Source organism: Cheilinus undulatus, linkage group 4 (assembly GCF_018320785.1).
Source record: "Cheilinus undulatus linkage group 4, ASM1832078v1, whole genome shotgun sequence".
Taxonomy (NCBI): domain Eukaryota; kingdom Metazoa; phylum Chordata; class Actinopteri; order Labriformes; family Labridae; genus Cheilinus; species Cheilinus undulatus.
Genome location: NC_054868.1, coordinates 20,145,841 through 20,167,026, shown reverse-complemented (window position 1 = coordinate 20,167,026; position 21,186 = coordinate 20,145,841). Strand labels below are relative to the sequence as shown.

The following is a 21,186-nucleotide window of genomic DNA, read 5'->3' as shown; positions in this document are numbered from 1 at the left end:
CTCACCCGAACGTTTGATGTGTGCAGCTTGCCAAAGGGAGCGTTCAAGAAGCTGCCTGTAGCCCTCAGTTAATGAACACTCAGTCATTCAGCACCACGGACAGTTACACTGCACCAGCAGCATACTGATCACACCCATACGTTCCACTGAAGTGTGGGTTTAATCCTGATACAACAAAATAAATCACCTTTTCATGTGTTCTCCGTGCTCAAGATGATGTGAACAGCTGGATTAAGGTGACATTAATGTGATTTTCTCACGTTTTTTTCACGGATTATAAAGAGGAGGCAGGTGAGCTTACACATAGAGAAGTGAGATCAAGTCTTTCAAATGAAAGAAAAAAGATCTTACACTTGTCAGATTGTGTTTACCCAGCATCCAACAGCTGCCAGTATATGCTTTCTCCTCCCCTCTGACTTAGAACACAAGATACTGTGATAAAGACACGCATCACATTGTACAAAGGTGTCACGGTGAGTGTGATGATCACATTTGGTCGGCAGGACAGGTGTCACACATGTTAATACTAGGAATTAATTACCTCACACTTAAGGTGTTGTGTGAATTGTGTTACTCTTACTCCAAGCACAGGCGTGGCCATGATTAAGATGCCATTGAAATTGGTGTTAACAAGACATTAGTCGCAATTAGAAATGTTTCTTTAGACCAGGGTTGTCCAAACTATGGCCCAGGGGCCGAATGCAATCCGCAGTCCACTTTTGTTCATCCAACATTAGATATTAAATTAAAATGAAATATGGCCCACATTAGAACATGAAGCTTTTGCCTGACTCTATCGTACTTCTTACTTTCAGCAGGCAGTGCTACCATGCTAATTCTCTAAACAAACATTTTGACAAGAAAAATTTATTGATGTGTTTTTAAAATTTGTGATTAAACTACGACAACACTTGAATGCTAAATATATTGGCAACCAAAATGACATTGATGTCTTGATTTATCCTAATCTTATTGAATACTGCAGCAAATACCAAGTACCAATATCATTCTGGGGGCAGAGCCAGTGGTAGCAAGGGCCAACTAGAGTCCCCTGAAATCTGACTGGTCTTCCAAAATCTGTAAATCGATTGGCCTTTTGCCTTGTCAACCACTGACTAGCTATGTGAGCACACTCAATCACTAAGAATATCTTAAATTACTTGGACTGGATTTTCTAACTTTAATATCTTCAAGGTCAGTGCATGAAAATGGCCTCAACATTCATATATATTTTTGTCTGTACCTCTCAGTGAAAAATGTTTGGACACCCCTGCTTTAGACAGTCCCCAAAAAGTTGGGAATGCAATTATTTGCAAATCTCATAAACCCATATTTCATTCACAATTGAGCATGAAGCTGGCCTCAGGCCAAAACTGCCTATCTCTTAAATCACCACTTTTCAGGGAATGATCAAAATGCTGTATTTTTCTGATAATTTCATACTGAATGGCCACAGTTAGCATCTTTTATACACTTTTTACTATTTTAAAATTTGTCAAAACCCACCATAAAATGTAAAATTGCACTGATTAATGGAAAGAAATTAAATCATTAAAAACGGAGATGCGTTTTGGTATGACAATAGCAAAAAAAAAAAAAGACATCAAAGTTGAAACTGAAACATTTTATTATTTCACAGAAAAGATCAGCTCATTTTGAATTTGATGGCTGCAACACATCTCAAAAAAGTAGCTTATTTTAAATGGACTTAACTGTTCTGTAGTCAGATGAATCAAGATGAGAACTGCATTATTTCTGTGGAACCATCCCGCTTGTTATCCAAGTCCTTTTGACAGACTGCTCTGTAAGTGGTAAATTTGGTGTTTTGAGCTTGCTAATGTGCTTGTGGGCTTACAATAAATCATCATATTTTAATAGGCAGAAACCTTGAGCAGAACCTGCCACATGTTGCACAGTCATGACTGTGGTTGGCGTGGCCCAAAGAGTTGGACTGAGGGATGGACTGAAGATTATGATAGACTGTATTTCTTTACAGTAACCAGTTTACTGAAGATCAGAGTGAGTCTGTCAGCTGAATACCTCAGCTAGGCCTGGCACACGCTACATGGTAATCGTGATGATTCCCCCCTTCAGTCCAAAGTCAGCAAAGGCCAAATTATGTCATCACTCAGCAGCATATACAGGACCATGCAGGTGACAAGTGGTGGGCTCGCACTCTTTGTGGGTTCTGAATGAGCTCCTGGAAAAAACAAACAAAAACATAAAAAGTCCATGATGCACAGATGCCCTGAATACAACAACTTGAAGCTTTTTCTCCACTTAGTTTTTTGTGATAATGAGTACATTTTAGTGATTTTCTTAAGATTTCAACCTATCTACACCACGTTCCACATTATTATGTAAATTGGATTTTAGTGTCACAAACATTCAATTTTTTGTTTTTCAATTAAACTCATGGATGGAGTTGTGTCTCAGGGCTCTTTGGATCACTGAAATCAATATCAGACACCTGTAATTGAAGGAAAACTACTTAAGAAGGACCTTCTGCATTATTAAGCAGGCCACAGTTTTCAAACAATATGGGAAAGAAAAAGGATCTCTCTGCTGCTGAAAAGCATCAAATAGTGCAATACCTCGGACAAGGTATGAAAACATTAGATATTTCACAAAAACTTGAGCATCGTACTGTTAAGAAATTTGTGGCTGATTCAGATCACAAATGTCTTGGTGCAGATAAGAAGCATATTGAGAAAGGTTTTTGCCAGACAAGTTCATCAGATTAAGAGGGCAGATGCTAAAATGCCATTACAAAGCAGCATAGAGGTATTTGAAGCTGCTGGTGCCTTTGGAGTCCCACGAACCCTCAATGTGTAGGATCCTCCAGAGGCTTGCAGTTGTGAATAAACCTACTATTGGACCACCCCTAACCAATGCTCACAAGCATAAACTGTTGCCGTGGGCCCAGAAATACATGAAGACTCATTTTCAAACAGTCTTGTTTACTGATGAGTGCTGTGCAACCCTGGATGGTCCAGATGGGTGGAGAAGTGAATGGTTGGTGGTTGGTCACCGTGTCCAACAAGGCTGTGACATCAGCAAGGAGGTAGTGGAGTCATGTTTTGGGCTGGAATCATGGAGAGAGAGCTGGTAGGCCCTTTTAGGGTCCCTGAAGGTGTGAAAATGGCCTTGGCAAAGTATAGAGTTTCAGACTGACCACTTTCTTCCATGGTACAAAAAGAAGAACCGTGCTTTCTGTAGAAGAAATATCTTTATGCATGACAATGCACCATCTCATGCTACAAAGAATACCTCTGTGTCATTGGCTGCTATGGGCATAAAAGGAGAGAAATTCATGGTGTGGCCCCTGTCCTCACCTAACCTCAACCCTAATGAGAACCTTTGGAGCATCTTCAAGCTAAACATCTATGAGGGTGGGAGGCAGTTCACATCAAAACAGCAGCTCTGGGGGGATATTCTGATATCTTGAAAAGAAATTCAAGCAGAAACTCTCCAAAAACTCACAAGTTCAATGGATGCAAGAACTGTGAAGGTGATATCAAAGAAGGGCTCCTGTGTTAACATGGAACTTGGTCTGTTAAGATGTTTTTGATTGAAATATCTTTTGATTTCAGTAAATACAACCTCCTAATGCTGCAAATTCAACAAATGACCAATTTAAATTCTTTACAAGCTATAAAATGTTTTAAAACTCTGTTGTGCATAATAATGTAGAACGGTGCATTTTGAGTATTTTATTTTTGAAAAAAAAAAGTTATCATTGGGAGGTTTGTTCAATAAAATTTTAATTATGTTCTAACTGCTTATAACTTGAAGAGTAGACTGTCATTTGCATCGACTCTTTAGGAAAATCTAAGAAAAATATCATTTGCATAATAATTTGGAACGCAGTGTATTTCCTTTTCATGGGATTAAAAAGGCTGGTTTTCCCAAGATAACATGGTAATTCTTTAAGAATCTACATTTTCATACTATCTTGGGAAAAACTGCATCATATCTTTCTGAAACTTCAAACATGATCTGTCTTTGTCCACTCATGTTTTGTATCCGTAGTCCAGAATCCTCAGACACCTAAGCAAATTTTAACACGTTTTAAGAGATTTGAGAGGGGTCTGGAACCATAACATACATCTCAGACGGCCACTCTTACAGACCGTTCATCTGAGACGCTGTATACTTCAGGAAAGAAGTGCTGTAATTTACTGGTACATATTTTTTCCAGTTTTAAATTCTTTAAATAAATGTAACTTTATTCATAAACAAAGTCTAGCAGTTACATTCATGAATTTATATATAGACCCGTTTTAGAAGTAGCTACACGAACAGTGGCTTGCTTGAGCTCTTTGTTAGCTTTAGCTGAAGCTTACATAGCTACGCTGGCTACATACACAACATTACATTACACATAAGCCAATGAAGCTAAGTTAGCTTTAGCAACATGAGCTTTAGCATACATAGCTAAAACTAATGTATATAATTCATCTACATAGCTTACAAAGCTATGTATGCTATGTATGCTTTGGCTATCTTCGTAGCTCTGTTAACTGTAGCAAGCTTAGTTTTAGCAACATGAGCTTTAGTAAACTCAGCTATCTAGATAATGTAGATACATATCTACTTTGTGAGCTTACATTTAGTTACATTAGCTATGTAGCTACTTTAGCTACAAAGCTCCTTTCTCTATATCTCTATATCTATATCTCTATTTAGTAAATGTAGCTAAAGCTAACTTAGCTATGTAACGTAGATATGTAGCTGCTGTTTGAGCTTAAGTTTAGCTACTTTAGCTATGTTTGCTGAGATGGAATGTTTTCATGGAGAAGAAGCTTTTTTCCTGTTAGCAGACTTTTTAGATGGCTCTGTTTAACCTTTGGTATTTTGGTTTTGAAGGTCAGTCATTTCTAACATTGGGTAGCCTAACCCTTCCCTAGCCCCTTAGTGAAACCTTACTGGAAGTTTAATCCGAATTTTGTTTAAAAAGTTTTAGCATGCATTTCTGTTCTGAGATCAATGGCGCCCTAAATGAACAGTCTGTGAGAGTGGACGTCAGAGATGAACGGCCTGCAGCCAGACTTTCTTGAGGAATTTTGAGTCATCCTCACACATCTTATGTTATGTTTGTATTTTTTCACTCAAGTCAAGTTTATGAAAGTTAGTCAAACAGTAGGGAATCTTTAATTGTTTCAAATTGGAAGGAGCCTATTGTTGGGAGATTTTGTCTAACCCAGGACCAGTAACCAAGAAGGGCAGAGCTTAAAAAGGGTCAACAGTCTACAGTCTGAATGTTAAGTCAATTCTCGCTGACCTTGTCTTCTTCTCTTATTTCTCTTCTCCACCGCTCTTCATAATCAGCTATATCCCGGGCCATGTCATTTGGCCTGCTGCGCAGAGAGCTGGCATGTGAGGGCTACCCCATAGAGCTGCGCTGCCCGGGAAGTGACGTCGTAATGGTGGAGACAGCCAACTATGGACGCACTGATGACAAGATCTGTGACGCAGACCCTTTCCAGATGGAGAACACACAGTGTTACCTTCCTGATGCACTGAAGATTATGGCCCAGAGGTGTGTATATGTGTGACAGCATAGGAGCTTTAATCAGACGTGACAGACATGAGACATGACAGACATGTTAAGATGCTAATTGTATTTGTCATACTTGTGCTATTTGAGTGTGTCCAAACATTTGGAGGCAGTAAAACCAATCAATGAGCATCCACTGTTGGGTGTGTACACTGCTGTACAACATGCGTGTCAGAGGAAACATTAGACAAAGCCAATGCGTGTGTTGTTAGTCATGTGCACTGTACTTGTGCAGTAAGCTCTCCAGCTGAGTGTGAGTGCTTGGCTGCACCATTAGCTGTGTACTCAGCAGTGTTTTCCTCGAAGAACTGATCAATATTCAGCAGGAGGGAGGGAGACAAATGGAGCGTCCTTTGCCTCTCCTTTCCTGTCTCTTAACTGCTCTCTCTTCTCTCTTTGTTTTTTCATTCTACCATCCACCTATCCATCCAACTGTCTGCCATCCACCAGGTGTAATAACAGGACTCAGTGTGTCGTGGTTGCAGGGGTGGACGTTTTTCCAGACCCCTGTCCTGGAACATACAAGTACCTGGAGATCCAGTACGAGTGCGTCCCTTATAGTGAGTATACGTTTATATCATCAAACATTTAAACACTTGCATACACGTACAGTTTTTAAAATGTAAATCTGTGCATGTGTGTGCAAAAACATACAGAGTTAACCATTAAAATACCAGTAATTTGTTGAGCTATCAAAGGGATTTTTTAGTATTTTTGAAGTTGGCTTGTATATGGTGATTGGCAGTGGTAGTGGCAATAGCCTCCAAAGATTTCAGTGAGAGTTGCCCCTTTTGTGGAGGGAGCACTGAGGGCTCCTGCAAGAAAGCTATGCTATACAGTGCCACAGATGGGTGCACTTTCTCTGTGTACTTCAGTAAGTTTAAGGTAAAAATGGGCTCCTAAAAATGTTTCTCCCAGTTATTAGAGATTATAATGACTAAAGATAAACTTTGCATTTCAACAAGTACTTAAAAATCCTGTCCTTATATGTGGACAGTGGGTCTGTTTTACTACATTTAAAAGTAAAGACATTTAATAAAATATGGGTTTTTCTCCAAAACTGTGCAAAACAGTAACAGTAAAAGTAATTGACAAGCCCGATAGAATGTTTAGTATATTTATTACATGGCTATATTTCAAATTCATTAGGCAAAGCTCCCATAGAAAGCCCTTTGGAAGGGCAGGACTTTACAAAAAATTCTCAGAAGGTGATCGGAGGAACATTCTGTCTGTCCCATTCATGATGGGCCAATAAGAGTGACAAGACAACAAACTGCGTGGCACGGTGCTACTCTTGAGCTGACAGGCTACTGCTGCCATACATTTAAAACGGTGGAGCTTAAGGACACCTGCATAAACCTCTTGCCAGGACAAGCTTTCAGTGTGGCACTCTTGTTTTAAAAAGTAATTCAGTCCAGTTCTGATTAAACTGCTACTTTCCTACAGCTACATCCAAGCTAACAGCTATCTCAGCAGCACTGGCAATTCTCACCCTTAAAGATCGCGAACCCATGCTGAAGTAGACTGGGAGAAAAGTGAAACCAATTTTTCTGTCATGAAAAGCTTTCAGTGTTGCTCTCTGCCCTTGTTTTAGTAAAGCAATGTTGTCCTGTTCTGACAAAACTGCCGCTGTGGCTAGGTCTGAGCTAATCACTCCATGAGCAAACAATGTACACAACCACTCGCACAACAACTTACCCTTTCCCTAGTAAGGATGGCAAACTCATGCTGCAGCAGGTCAGCAGTAGAGAGAAAACATCTTTAACATCGTGAAAAGCTTTTGGTGTTGTTTTAATTCTCTATTTCATAGAGAAAGATGGTGAAGTTCTAGTAAACTGATGCTATGCTAAAGATACATCTGAGGTAATCACCACATGGAGGCAGCCATTGTGAATGGTTTTGAGTACAACTAAACCCCACCTGTCGCTACTGCTTTGTTCTCCTAAAATGATGCTAATTGTTCTGAACAGTGTTCGGTTCAGCACAAATATTGTGAATTGGAGCTTTTAGAGATGGAGTTGCCTGATGACTGATGTGGAGTCTGCTTTGCAAGGTTACAAAAATAGATTTGGAAATAAAGAATCTCTTGAGAAGATGCCTCAGAAATTTTATTGCATTCAAAAAACTTTCTGCTTTTGACAGAAAAATAAACCCTGGAAATGTATCCAGTATAAATAAGAAATTAGAATAGACTCATTTGTATGACACGCAATAACCGTTTTTACTCACTTCTACCTGTAAACTGATTGTTTCTTTCCAAAGTCTTCCCAAGCTGTTTTGAACAATAAAATTATAATACAATCCCAATGTCCTCATACAAGTACTCAATGTTTATTGGTGTGGCAGCTTGTTACTAGTGTTAGAACTTAACAAATTTGCATGCCTTATCAAACTACAAACATTAGAAAGCAGGGATGTTTCAATCATAACATTTAAAAAGTTTTTGTTCCTTAAACAGTTTTGTGTCCAAAGTGGCTATGGAGCATTTTGGTTAGAATGGCAGCCATCTTGAATCAAAACGGATAATTATAATGTGCTTTTGTGACCTCAAGATGGCAGAGAAAGGCTCCAAAAATGAGGCTAAAAGGTCTCAGTTATGCAAAATTAGGAGTGAAGGTGCAGGGAACCTAAAGTGTATCGTCCTCATACGAGGATGCTGGGATGTAGGGGTAAAACTTCTGGCCCCAATCAAGGACTAGTTTATTACATTGTTGCACAGTAGAGTGTGTGCACCTCTCAGTCAAAGTGTGTGTGTCACAGCAAGCAGAGAATGTGCATTTATTAATTGATCATGGATCGCTTTGTTTCTTCAGTGATACACCAACTAATAAAGTGTTCATAGCCTTCCTGGGAGTGATGCCTCATACACAGAGACATCTGTGTAATAACTTTATTTTTCAAAGTTACCAGGTAACATAAATCCAGGTAAAGCTTATGTGTTGGGAACAGGTTATGTCCACTACCACTGTGATATTTCTCATACAAACAGCAATGTGATAAGAGGAAGAAAAGAAAGGGGCTTGTGTAATAGTTTCTGAAGCACTTGTCTCCAGAAGCTTGGTCGTGGAAGCTCCTCTGACGGCGGTGGCTGATTTAAATCCAAAAAAAGCTCAGTGCGTTCTGAGTTACGATAGATCAAGGTCAGTTCCTGTTCTTAACACAAGCACTTTAAGCTCTTTCAGTCACTTAGACGAAAACTAAACTTACTTTTTTTTTTTATGAGTTTTTATCACCAAAGATCTATTTTTTGCTAGTCTATGTCTCGTTTTCCTCATGGAGTAAAGGTGGTCAACTAACATTTTAGTCAAAGTGTTGGTTGACAAAATTAACATTGATGTACACTTTATTGACAAATTCTGAAGTGTTTTATTTGCCTCCGGAAGGCCTCCTTGTTTGGTACACTATTTTGTGTTGTCTATGTGTTCTTACACTAAAGTGTATCATCATCTCCTGATCAGCTGTTTGAGTCTGCTGGCTCTGATAAAGACAACATGAAAAACTTTATCTAAAACAGGTTACTTCAGCTCAAATTTTCCACTTCAACAGATGACATATTGTTTTCATAAAGAAATAATATCCAGACTGTTTCCATCCCCTTGGATGTTTTACCTAACCTTGCAAAGCAGATGGATACACCCGTTTCCGTGTTTCTCACTGGCAAATCCATCTTGCAAAGCTCCTGTCTGAACCGTTTGGGCCAGTTAGAAAGTGACAGGACCAATCAGCGGCAAGGGGAGTACTTTCGGGTGAGGCGCAGTCGTCAGCAACAAGAGGCCAGTGGAGTAATTGCAGAAGACATTAGCGTGTTTAGTTTCTCTGATTGGCCTGTAAAGATGTGACAGACAGGACGTTCATCCAATTCATTCATTTTACCCTCTACCTTTACCAGCTTTCCGGCTGTCAAGAAGCATCCCCACAGCATGATGCTGCAACCACTGTGCTTCACAGTGGGCATAGTGTGATTGTGGTGATGGCCAAAAGCACCATTTTTGTCTCATTAGACCAAAGAACTTGTTTCCACTTGACCATGGAGTCTCCCACATGCCTTTTGTCAACTCTAGCCCAGATTTAATTGAGTTTTCTTCAGCAGTGGTTTTCTCTTTGCCACCCAGACAACAGTATACAGTATGTAGTAAGTATTAGTATATATATATATTTGTGTATTAGTATAGTATGAAGTAGTATAGCAGTATGGAGTATGCATTTTTTGATGGATCTAACTGGACTCTGGTGGATGTTCAGTGCCTTGAATTTTTTTTTTCACCCCCTGACTTAAACTTTCAATAACCTTTTGTCTTAGTGGCTTGTAATATTCTTTTGTCTTCATGGTGTAATGGTAGCCAGGAATATTGATTGACCAGTGACTGGAGCTTGCAGACACAGGTGTCTTTATAGTACAATCAGTTGAGACACATTCACTGCACTGAGGTGATCCTCATTTCACTAACTGTGAGACTACTAGCACCATTATTACCTAAAACCCTCTAAATTCATGAAGAACCCATATCCGTCTGTGATGCCTATAGCCTGGCTTCCTTGCCATTACCCTCATTGCTCTCTCCACAAAAGGGCAATGCTCAGTGAAATCTCTGGAGGCTAGTGCCACTACTATTGCCAAGTACCTTATACAACCCAACTTCAAAAATACAAAATATCCTTTTAAGATGTTTTTTCTGCCATTAAATTTCTGATGCTGACTGTTTCCTTGAGAGATTGATGGATAGGAAAGTTTTTTTTTCTCAGGGAGCGTGTATGTGCTGTGTGAATGTTGTGTGTGAAATGCAAAAAGAAAGTTGAAAAAGCACAGAGAGAGAGAAACAGTAGGATATTTGCATACTGTTTGTGACCTGTTTGCGTGGGTGAGGAGGAAGTGTGTGCACTTGCGCCTGCTTGCGTGTGTTTTCTTTTTCAGACTCACGCCACAGGAGTTGCTCTCTTTTCTCCACAGGAGCCTGATTGAGGGAAGGAGAGATCGAGGGAGGAGGAGGGAGGGAGGGGTGGGAAGACGGGAGAGGAAAGGAGAGGAAAGGAGGGGAGGAGAGAAATGAGGGGGGTTTTGCTGGGTCTTCTTTTGTGCTTCTTTCTTTCTTTTGTGAACTAAAATGTTTGTGGCGAGAATGAGTCTCAAAGTCTTTATCTGTGCAATTCTTTCTTCCTTTCTTCCTTCTCTCCTCTCTTGCCTGCTTTTCTTGCTTCTCTTTACTTCCCTTCTTTCACCCTCTGACTTCTCTTTCTTTCTCTCCCTCTTTTTTTTCCTATGCTTGAGTAGAAGTGGACCAAAAAGGTAAAGACAATACATTGTAGCATCTTGATCTCTCCTTATCCCCCCGACCCCCTTCTTTTTCTCTTCTTCTCTTCCTCTCTCCTGCCATCTCTCTCTTCCTCTTACCCTAGGACGTTGTTTCGTAGTCATGCTGGATGTTGCCCCCCCTTTTATTCATCTCCTACTGTTATTTTCCTCATTTTATCCATCTCTTGTTGTTTGAAACCCCGACCTTTTATCCAGTTTTATCCAGGTTCTGCTCCTAGTCTCTCTTTTCCTTCTTTCCTTCTTTCTCCCTTTTCTTCTGCTGGTCGATCGCTCTATCTCTTATTTCTATCCCTCTTCTTCTCTATGCACACACAAACATAAACATAGCCTTCTTTTTTTACACTTTTTCTGCTCTATTTTCTATTTTAACACACAAGCACCCTTTCTTTCTTTCTTTCTTTCTTTCTTTCTTTCTCTCTTTCTTTCTTTCTTTCTTTCTTTCTTTCTTTCTTTCTTTCCCTATCCCTTCCTTCTTCTCCAGTCATCCTCTTCATGCTTATTTTCCCTTTTCTTCCCCTATAGGAAGAGCCCCTTATTTATCTTCATAGGAAAAATCAGACCAAATGTGTGCGATTATTTATCCGTCTGGATGTGTGCTTACCAAGCACTGCTTACGTGTGCGAGTGCGTGTGCATGCCTATTTGCATGCCAGTGTGAGACTGTTCAGTAAACATGTGTGTCCATGCAGTTATTGACATGTGGGTGGACCAATCGTTGTGCTCCGCGTAAACTAACCTGCCCTCTCATTCACTTCAAGGCAAAATTTAGCCCCGCCTTCTGCGTCCCTGATTCTACCTCACACTCTTTTTCACTCTTTTTGCACTAACCCACACACACGCACATGCACACACACAAACACAAAGCACATAGATACACTCACACACCTTTCATTGCAGTGTCCCTGTTGTATTACTCACCACTCACACACTAACAGTGTGTGATTTCAGCACTTTTACGTCTCTTTGCCTGCCTCTCAAGATCAGCACAGGTGTTTTAAATCCCTCTCTCTTTCTCTCTTCATTCTTTATTTTCTTCTTGCTGCATCAAATGCATCTAATTCATCCATTTTTTTCATGCATCCATCCGTTTTCTCCTCTCATCTGCCTCCACTGTCTTCTCGCTCTTTTCTCTCTCCCTCTCCGCTCTTCTTCTTCTCCGTCTCACATCTTGCTGTCGCCCCCCTCCTTGCTCCCACCCTCCAGTTTTCGTGTGTCCCGGCTCACTGCTGAGCATCCAGCCGGCCTCCTCTCTCCTGGAGGCGGAGCATCAGTCGGGTGCGTGGTGTAAGGACCCGCTTCAGGCTGGTGACCGGCTGTACGTCATGCCATGGACTCCGTACAGGACTGAAGTGCTGTACGAGTATGCGTCCTGGGATGATTACCGACAGAATAGAGTCACTACAACCTACAAGTGAGTATTGTGTGTGTGGGGGCGACAGTGGCTCAGTAGGAAGGTTGTAGGCTTGATCCTCAGCTGCCACAGTCACACTTCAGTGTGTCCTTGGACAAGACTCTTAACTCCAATTTCAGTCAGGAACATTCTGGTCATACATTTAGCCATAATAGTGCAAAATGAATATACAGTCTCAGCTAGAAACCCTCATATTGAAGCTTTAATGCTATAAAGGAGGAGGCTTGGGTGGAGGAGGTTAAGCTTTGCCAGCAGCAGCAGTGTGGTGCGTCAGAATTAATGCAAGCAGGTGTTAGTGAGAAGTAAGTCATATTTACAGTAAATACACCTCTGTGTTGAGAGAAGAGCTGTAATTGGCTGTTGGAGTTGGGAGGCAATAATTGGGATCAGCTGCCATCAGGTGATCACAGCTGGGTGTATGACTACTGTGTCCTGCATAAACTAATGCAGAGCTTCCTTTGTTCCCACTGCTGTGTCAGTGATGTGTAAATGTGTATGGGTGTGTTTAAGTGGGATCAGCTAATACTGATACCTAAATCTCCATAGCAATGCACTTCAAAATCCAATACACTTTATTTATATAGCACATTTTAAAACCATTATGTTGACCTGAGTGCTGCACAGTAACTACAAACTTAAATAAAAGCATAGATCAACATTTGACACTGTTGGTTCAACATACCATAAGAAAGGCATCAGAAATTCTACTGGAGCCAAACACATCAACTTCTTTTTTACTGTCATTAAAATTCAAGAAGCTCATGGCCATCCAAGCTTTAATGGGAGTCTAGCACAGTGGTTCCCAAAGTGTGGGTCAGGACCTCCAGGGGGGTCTTGAGACAGTGAAGGAGGGTCGCAGGATGCTTCCAAAAAACAAAGAGAAATTCACTGTGTTAAAATCATGCATTTTATAGTGTGAAAAAGATTTCTAAAAAGAGTTCAATTTAAAATGAAACAAAGTTATTGGTGATATTTGTGCCTAAATGTAAGTAAAAATTATAACAACTACCTAAATTGCTTAAAGTTTTATACATGATGCTTTGAGCAACATTGTGCACTTTATCCCCTCAAGGGAAGGCGGGGTCCTTGGTCTCTGACGTTGTTATTTTGAGGGTCACAAGCTTAAAAGTTTTGGAACCCCTGGTCTAGCAGATGATCAGTTGTGCCGCCATTTCTTCTTCGTCTTTTTTCAACATTTGTGTATTGTCTGCGTGAAGGTGGTACAAAATAGCATGCATTTTAAAGTCAAGTCCGGAGGGCTGTTAAAAAAGGGAAAAGCTTTATAAGAATGACCTAATACTGGTATTAATAAAGCATTGGTAAAGGTAATGACTTCCTTTATTTAGGTTAACATGACTAAGACGACATGAAAACAGTGTAGAAGAATTCTTTCCTAGCATTTGCAGCAGCTGCAGACTAAGAAAATGTACCCTAAAAACATGAGTCAGATAAGCTTTTCTTCTGCCACTATCATAAGTCCGCCCCTTCTTGATTTTGATTGACTATTTAGTAAATGTGACTCTGACAAGTTTGTAAAGTTAAACTACTGCTGTGAGCACAGGGGCAAAAAACAGCTGACTTATGTTTTACTAATACGTGATAGTGTATGGTAAATATAAAATGTTTTCCAGAAAATATATATGAAACAATATTTGAGCCAGTGAGCAAAATGGCAGAAGGAAGCCACAACTTGTCATTGTGAAAACAGAGCTGAGAACAACAAACCCAGAGGGATTTTGACTATTTTTTAGACCCATAGTTTTGGAAATCCATTGCTCAAAATATATTTCAGTAAAATAATATAGACATCATGTTTAAAATTTTGCATTTTATACCTGTCCAGGTAAACTTTTGTTTAAAGAATTCTGTCTCATAAAAACTGTTTTGGAATTAATGACCAGATAAGCTGTAAACCAAGCATGTATGAAATTATCCTTTAACATTGAAATTCTGAAGGAAAAGTATCTCTGGTTTATATTTACATGCAGGAAATCTTCATGTGAAACAATCAAACTGATTTACCTCAGTACAACACTGGTGATATTATTTCATGTTGGATTATATGGAACTTGCAGATCAAAAGATCTGTGTTCAGATTCTTAAACTCTTTAATATGATAAAATGAATGATAGATTAATGTAAATATTGTAAAATGTCATGTTCACTTCATATTTTTCATTATCCTTTGTGCCAGGTTGCCGAGCCGTGTGGACGGTACAGGCTTTGTAGTGTATGACGGTGCCGTATTTTACAACAAGGAGAGAACACGCAACCTGGTCAAGTATGACCTGCGGACACGCATCAAGAGCGGCGAGGCCGTGGTGGTCAACGCCAACTACCATGACACGTCACCTTACCGTTGGGGAGGGAAGTCAGACATTGATCTGGCTGTGGACGAGAACGGCCTTTGGGTGATCTACTCTACTGAAGCCAATAATGGGCGCATCGTAGTCAGCCAGGTGCAGTAAGAGAAAAGAAAACAGATCAATGAGAGGAAAGAGGAAAGTGATTTCTTATTGAGTTCCTTCATTTTCTCATGTCTTTTATGTTACAGGTGAACCCTTACACCCTGCGCTTTGAAGGGACCTGGGCCACTGGCTTTGACAAGCGGGGTGCAAGTAACGCCTTCATGGCCTGTGGCGTACTCTACGCTGTGCGCTCTGTCTTCCAGGATGATGAAGGGCAAGCAGAGGGCCGGGTCGGCAGTGACATGGTGGTTTATGCATACGACACCAGTCGGGGGCAGGAGCTCCCCATTCAAATCCCATTCCCCAACCCCTACCAGTATATCTCCTCCATAGACTACAACCCCAGAGACAACCAGCTGTATGTGTGGAACAACTACTATGTGCTGAGATATCCTCTGCAGTTCACACCTCCTCCACCCACCAAAGGTATGAGTAACATCTGCTCCAGAGTTTTTTAGGAACAGGAAGAAACTAGTGAGTCAACATTGACTTAACAGATCAACCAAATATTTGCTAACAATGTGCACCGACATTGTGGAACAGTTTACCTGTAGAAATCAGGCAGGCATCCTCCATTGACGTATTTAAAGCAAAGCTGAAGACCCACTTGTTTACTGTTGCGTATAAGTCTTAAATTGTTTGCTTTACTGATGTCCTTTTATTGTTTCAGTATGTTTGTACATGTTTGTTGATTCGCTCATGTTTTTATTTCTGTGTGATTTTATCTCTGTGTACAGCACTTTGACTAAAAGTGCTTTATAAATAAATTTATGCCTCGAATTACCACAAAAGTTACAATTAACAGCATACATCCAAATGACACACACAACAGACAAATATGGAGTTTTACATTTACTCATGAAGAAACAATGCTGCCATATGCAGGAAGGCTAAGTGGCAAAAAATACTGACTGTTTGACTTTACAAAAAATAAGGTTTAGACTATCACTGCACCATTCTGACTTAAATTTAAAGTTCCACTGAATTAATGAAAAACTGAAATATAACACAATATAAAAAAAAAAAAAGACATTAAGATAACATTTTTAGCCATGCCAACATAACATAACAAAGCTATACAAATAAAGCATGACATGGCATTGCATTGACTTGAGTTGTGTTGGGTTTATGTTGCATGATGCAACATAACACCTCAAAACATCAAGTAATGCAACAAATGTATCATTGAGTATTCTAACATAAAGTAAAATAAGGTAACCTAACCTAACTTCATAGCATTATTTTGCATTACTTTATGTTTGGTTATGTTACATTTCTTAACATTACTTTACCACAGACTAAATGCATTTAAACCAAACAAAATGTATGGCAATGTATCATACAGTAATATAATGTAATGTAATATAACCTAACATAACAGAAAGCTTACACAATGTAGCATGAAATGAAGTCAAATTACATTGCATTATGTTATGTTACATTATGTTGTGTCACCTTGCCTAACATCACATGACTTTACATCTCTTCAAATCTAAACAAAACACAATACAAGCAGTGCTTCATCAAGTGATGTAAGGTAACATAATGTAACGTAAGGTAACCTAACCTAACTGAACATAACCCAACTTCACTGAAAATTTGGTGACACAATATACAGACCAAAGACATCTTAATCTATTTAAACATAATGTGATTCAACACAGTGTATCACTGATTAATTTAACATAATGTAATGTAAAGTAACTTAAATTAACTTTACATTTTGTAGCACAACAAACAGACGAAAGGCATCAAATGATTTTAATACCATAGCATAACCATACATTACATTTAAATCAAATATAATAGCATAATGCAGCATTACATTATGTGATCAAATCTGATGTGACTTGGCATTGTGTTGCAATACTTTACTTAACTACAGACTAAGCCAGTTTAAACATAACCTAATGCTACACTGTGTATCACTGAGTAGCAAGTGTAACCTTACCTTGCAGAAAGCTGTCCCAACGTAGCAAGGCAAGACATTCGTAGCTTTGCCTTGCGCTTTTTTGCATTGCGATGCACTATGGTGTGCAACGTTTTATTAAGTTATTTTACCTTCTCTTACATCTCAACATATGTAAATCTAACATAAGTCCTGCAATGTGTCGTGATGTTGTACAACATTATATAATGTAAGGCAACCTAACCCAAATGAATGTAATATAATTTAGCATTACACTTTCTAGCACAATATACAGACATAAGACAACAACTTAGCACATAATACCATAACATTACCCTCAGTATATTTAAATCAGATAACATAGCATAATGCATATAATGTGACCAAAACTTATGTGGCATGACATTGTGTGACGTGACGTAACATTATGTTACATAATTTTACCTTACATTGCTACACATCTCAACACATTTAAACATAATGTAGTGCATGGCAATGCAATGTATCATTTAGTTATTCAATGTAACATCATGTAATGCCACCCAACCTTACCTAACCTAACATATTCCAAAGTTACCTAACATAACGTTACAAGTCAAATAATTAAATCAAATAACATATCATAATGCAACATGGCATAATGTGACATACTCCATTGTTTTATATTTGTTACCAGAATAATATGCAGTCATGCCAGGTTTGCTATGCCATATAAGTTTTTTGGTAAAGTTTCCAGGGAAGATTCAAACCACCTTCATAGAGATGAAAATCCAAAGTCAACCCTTAAGTAAACCCTCACTACCCTCAAATCCTGCTTTGTTGTACCAGCTTTGCTTTAACTTTACAGGCAGACAGTAACAGATGGGTAGAGACAAACACAAAGACAGCAATAACAGTTGGAGACTAATAATATCAATTCCATTTATAATAGAAAATACAGCTATAAGATTGTTTCTGTCCCCTCAGGTCCTCTCTCTTCTCTCATGACGACGGTCCGCTCCTACACGGCTACTGTGGCTCTGACACCAGTGCGCCCATCAGCCTCTCACCCAATCGGCGTTATCAACAGAGGACCCTTCGACCAGCGACCAATCACAGCCATGGTCCCTTTGACCCCACGTCCACCTCTGCGTGTCCCTTTGGCTCCTGGGGGTCCTGGTCAAGTGGGCGGATGCGAGGGCCGGGTGGCACGAGGGGTGCAGTGGCCGCCCACCCTGAAGGGGGAGACAGTGGAGAGGCCCTGTCCTAAAGGGTCACTGGGTAAGTGTGACATATGTGACATTTGTGTGCTTGTATCCTGTTTCTCTTTGAAACTTAGTCTGGTGTCCCCTCTGTGAACCTGCTTTCAAACGAGAGAGCAGAATAAAAGGTTTTACTGTTGATACGTCCAGGTTCATCAACTCTTGGTCTCGCTGTGCAGCTGTCTCCACCATGGCGCTCGCTCAGAGGAGAAGCTGTTATGCAGATTATGCAGATAAGCCTGCGGTGCATTTAGCCTCATCCTAATCATGTTGAATGGGTTGGACATGGTTTTAGCACTGAGGTGATGATAACACCAGGGAATAATCTAATGTTTAATCATGTTTATAACTGAAAATTGGTGTGGCTGTTTATGCTTATAATTAATTTGCAGAGCTGGTGCATGACAGCGACTCTAGCCTTATTTTAATAAAAGCATTTATGAACAAAATAGAATCTAATACATGAAACTTTGACATTAGTTTAAGCAATACTCTTTGTCAACAGAGAATTATCATATGATTTCTGCTCAGGGGAGATTTAGCTTCCTTAAATCTCCTCTCTGTGAGGACTTTTCAGCTGGTTATGAAACAGACTGACATAAATTTTATACTCTTTATGGCAGAATAATGCAAAAAACAAGACATAAAAAAGACTGATTGTTTAATTATTGTTATTTTGAATGTCTGAAACTGCTGCAGGGGGGTGACATTGGAAAAAGTGATCAACTGCATGCTGCCCAAAAAAAGCCTTTTACAATTCCTACGGCTAACATTCTCTAATATAGAAATCCTTCAGAGTGTCACAAAAAAACAGTTTGAGATGTTTTGTTGAAAAACACACATTTACAGGACAAAATCAGCCAATAAATGAGAGGTGCCATTTTTTCCGAAGGAGGCACCAAAATCAACTGAAATCCAAAAGAGCTTTAAGCTCATAGATTTGAGCCTGTGAAGAAACTTACTGTTAGTGGCATGCAGGGAAAGAAATAACAGGAAACACGAGTTATTAGTGAAGACAGAAGCTAAAGATAAAGGGAACACTAGAGAACACTAACCATGCAGTTTGTCAGAATTAGTAAAGCTCCGTTCAGACCAAAGATTCGTGACGTGACAGTTTGAAACATGCAACTATTTGCACAGGCTACTCTGCAACACTCTGGACAGTTCACACTGCTGTGACTTAAAGAAACAATGCACCATTTCAGTGCCTCTCACCGCCCCCCTAAATTTGAAGTGATTTGTTTCTGAAGTTTCTGCGCAGTAAATCTGGCTCTACAATAGGGGCAGTACGGCACATTCACTGTTTTTTCATGCATTTTCATCATCATGATAATTTGTAACATTTATAACAGGTATACAAGAGTGAACATTGGACTGAAGTGCAATTTCATGCACATATATACATAAAGATGATTTGCTAGCTCAGTCTTGTAATAATAAAGATATCTGCTGAGAATAATTCATTTTCGACGTCAAATTTAGCTCCTGCAACCTTGAATTTCTCATGTATTAGCTCATACAGCACCGTGCTTCCTGCTTATGTGCTGGTGGAGGAGGCAGGGGTGTGTAACAGCTGCAGTTGCATTTGAAAAAAAAAGACGAAAGTTATAACTTTCAAAACTCACAGCATAAATATTAATATTCAGCTTTAACCAAATATCGTTGGAGTCATAGCCTTTCAAAACAAAATTCTCTTCACACATTAATCTGCTTGCAACATTCTAAAACCATCGGTCTGTGACTTGCTGAGCTGATTCAAGTTTGATTCAAGCTGCAACAGCTCAGTTCAGACAGCCGAGACCGCCACCAGTGACGGTCTAAATCTCTCTCGTTACAAATCTTTGGTCTGAACTGAGCTTTAAAGGTCACATATTGTGCAAAATAACCTTTTTCCTTGTTTTCTTACTAGATATGTGTACTAGGTCTTTCTATAAACTTCCTCAAAATAAGACATGCCCCTTTACTCAACCTTTCAGAAAATTATTACTCAAACAAGCTGATTCAGAAATTCTACTGTGGGAATGTCATGCAAGAAAATTCTATTCTATTCCATTCTATTCTATTCATAGCATCATTCACTGCCAGTAGGAGGCGTGCTCAGAAACTGAAACAGCCCATTTTGATCAGAGTTAAAACAGAGCAGGTTTGTAGACATACCAAAATCCAATCCAAGCAAGAAAACTTCACAGACATGTTTTAGGGACCTTCAAGACCAGTGAAAACTTGTTAAAAAGAGTACAATATGTGACCTTTAAAGAAAATGAAAATCAAAGATCAATTCAGGTATCAAATATCAAAAGCACGTATTACTTCTTGCTTGAATGACTGGCAACTCCATGAGGTTAAGGTTTATTATAGGGCTGTCAAATTATTAAAATTTTGAATTACGGTTAATCTCAACATTTATGTAGTTAGTTATTATTAATAGTGGTGTTTCTCCCTTTTTGTTGCATTTTGAGATTCCACAAGATTTCTTTCTGATTTTGTCTTCCTGTTCAGATACAGACCTGCTTTTATTTTTAAAGAAAATAAGGAACATCAATCAAAGCTTGTGACTTGACCTTAACAAAAGAAATTGAGACTTGTGATGGATTGAAAAGGAAATAAGGGCACAGTTTCATGTGAAATGTTGCCTAACACAAGGTGCAGATGACTTTGTACTTGTCCACTGACTTATTTGACATCACTATGGCTGTAGGGAGACGCTGAAGTGTGCTGAAAGAAACAATAAAGCATGTGATTAAAAAAATGAATGAATCATGATTATGTATTAATGCTGGCAGCCCTAGTATATTCACATCCAATTCAAAGGTGAGATTATGTTAATTTTAGCACAGTAGCATCCTGGGAGTAAAATCACATTAGTAAACACAAACAGGCTGATGATCTTTAAAGCGAGAGCTTTCTGTCTTGGAAATACAAACATTAGTTTTCTTCTCCTTGAGATAAAGGACAGGAATGCAGCAGTGAGTTGTAGTTCATGCAGAGGAAGGAAAACATTGTTTATACTATTTGCCAGAGGCTCAACACTGCAAACACCAGTGACCCAATTGTAGCTCAGTTTAGCTGTGTGAGCTGAGAGGATCCACTCCATACAAACAGCTGACTCAGTTTTTAAATCACAGCCAGCTCCACAGTCTGTTAGTCAGGACAGGACAGGACAGTCTGATAGCAGTGTATGCTACTGAAGACATGCCTAAACACTGAAAACAGCCAGAACTTTATATGAATTTAATAAATAATGCATTGCTGTCAGTATTAAGGAATTAAGTAACACTAAAATTACA

The 21,186-nt window shown here is 39.3% G+C and overlaps 1 protein-coding gene across 2 annotated transcripts in view; it reads left to right on the top strand.

The window, feature by feature from the left end:
* Positions 1-21,186, top strand: part of LOC121508569 (adhesion G protein-coupled receptor L1-like) — a 71,074-nt gene that overhangs the window by 21,972 nt on the left and 27,916 nt on the right. For both annotated transcript variants that reach the window (XM_041785504.1, XM_041785503.1), the window contains exons 3-9: positions 5,332-5,542; positions 6,011-6,120; positions 10,830-10,844; positions 12,074-12,281; positions 14,476-14,740; positions 14,836-15,175; positions 17,625-17,918. In XM_041785504.1, the coding sequence (XP_041641438.1) occupies positions 5,332-5,542; positions 6,011-6,120; positions 10,830-10,844; positions 12,074-12,281; positions 14,476-14,740; positions 14,836-15,175; positions 17,625-17,918 (1,443 nt within the window). The remainder of the gene's footprint in view (positions 1-5,331; positions 5,543-6,010; positions 6,121-10,829; positions 10,845-12,073; positions 12,282-14,475; positions 14,741-14,835; positions 15,176-17,624; positions 17,919-21,186) is intronic.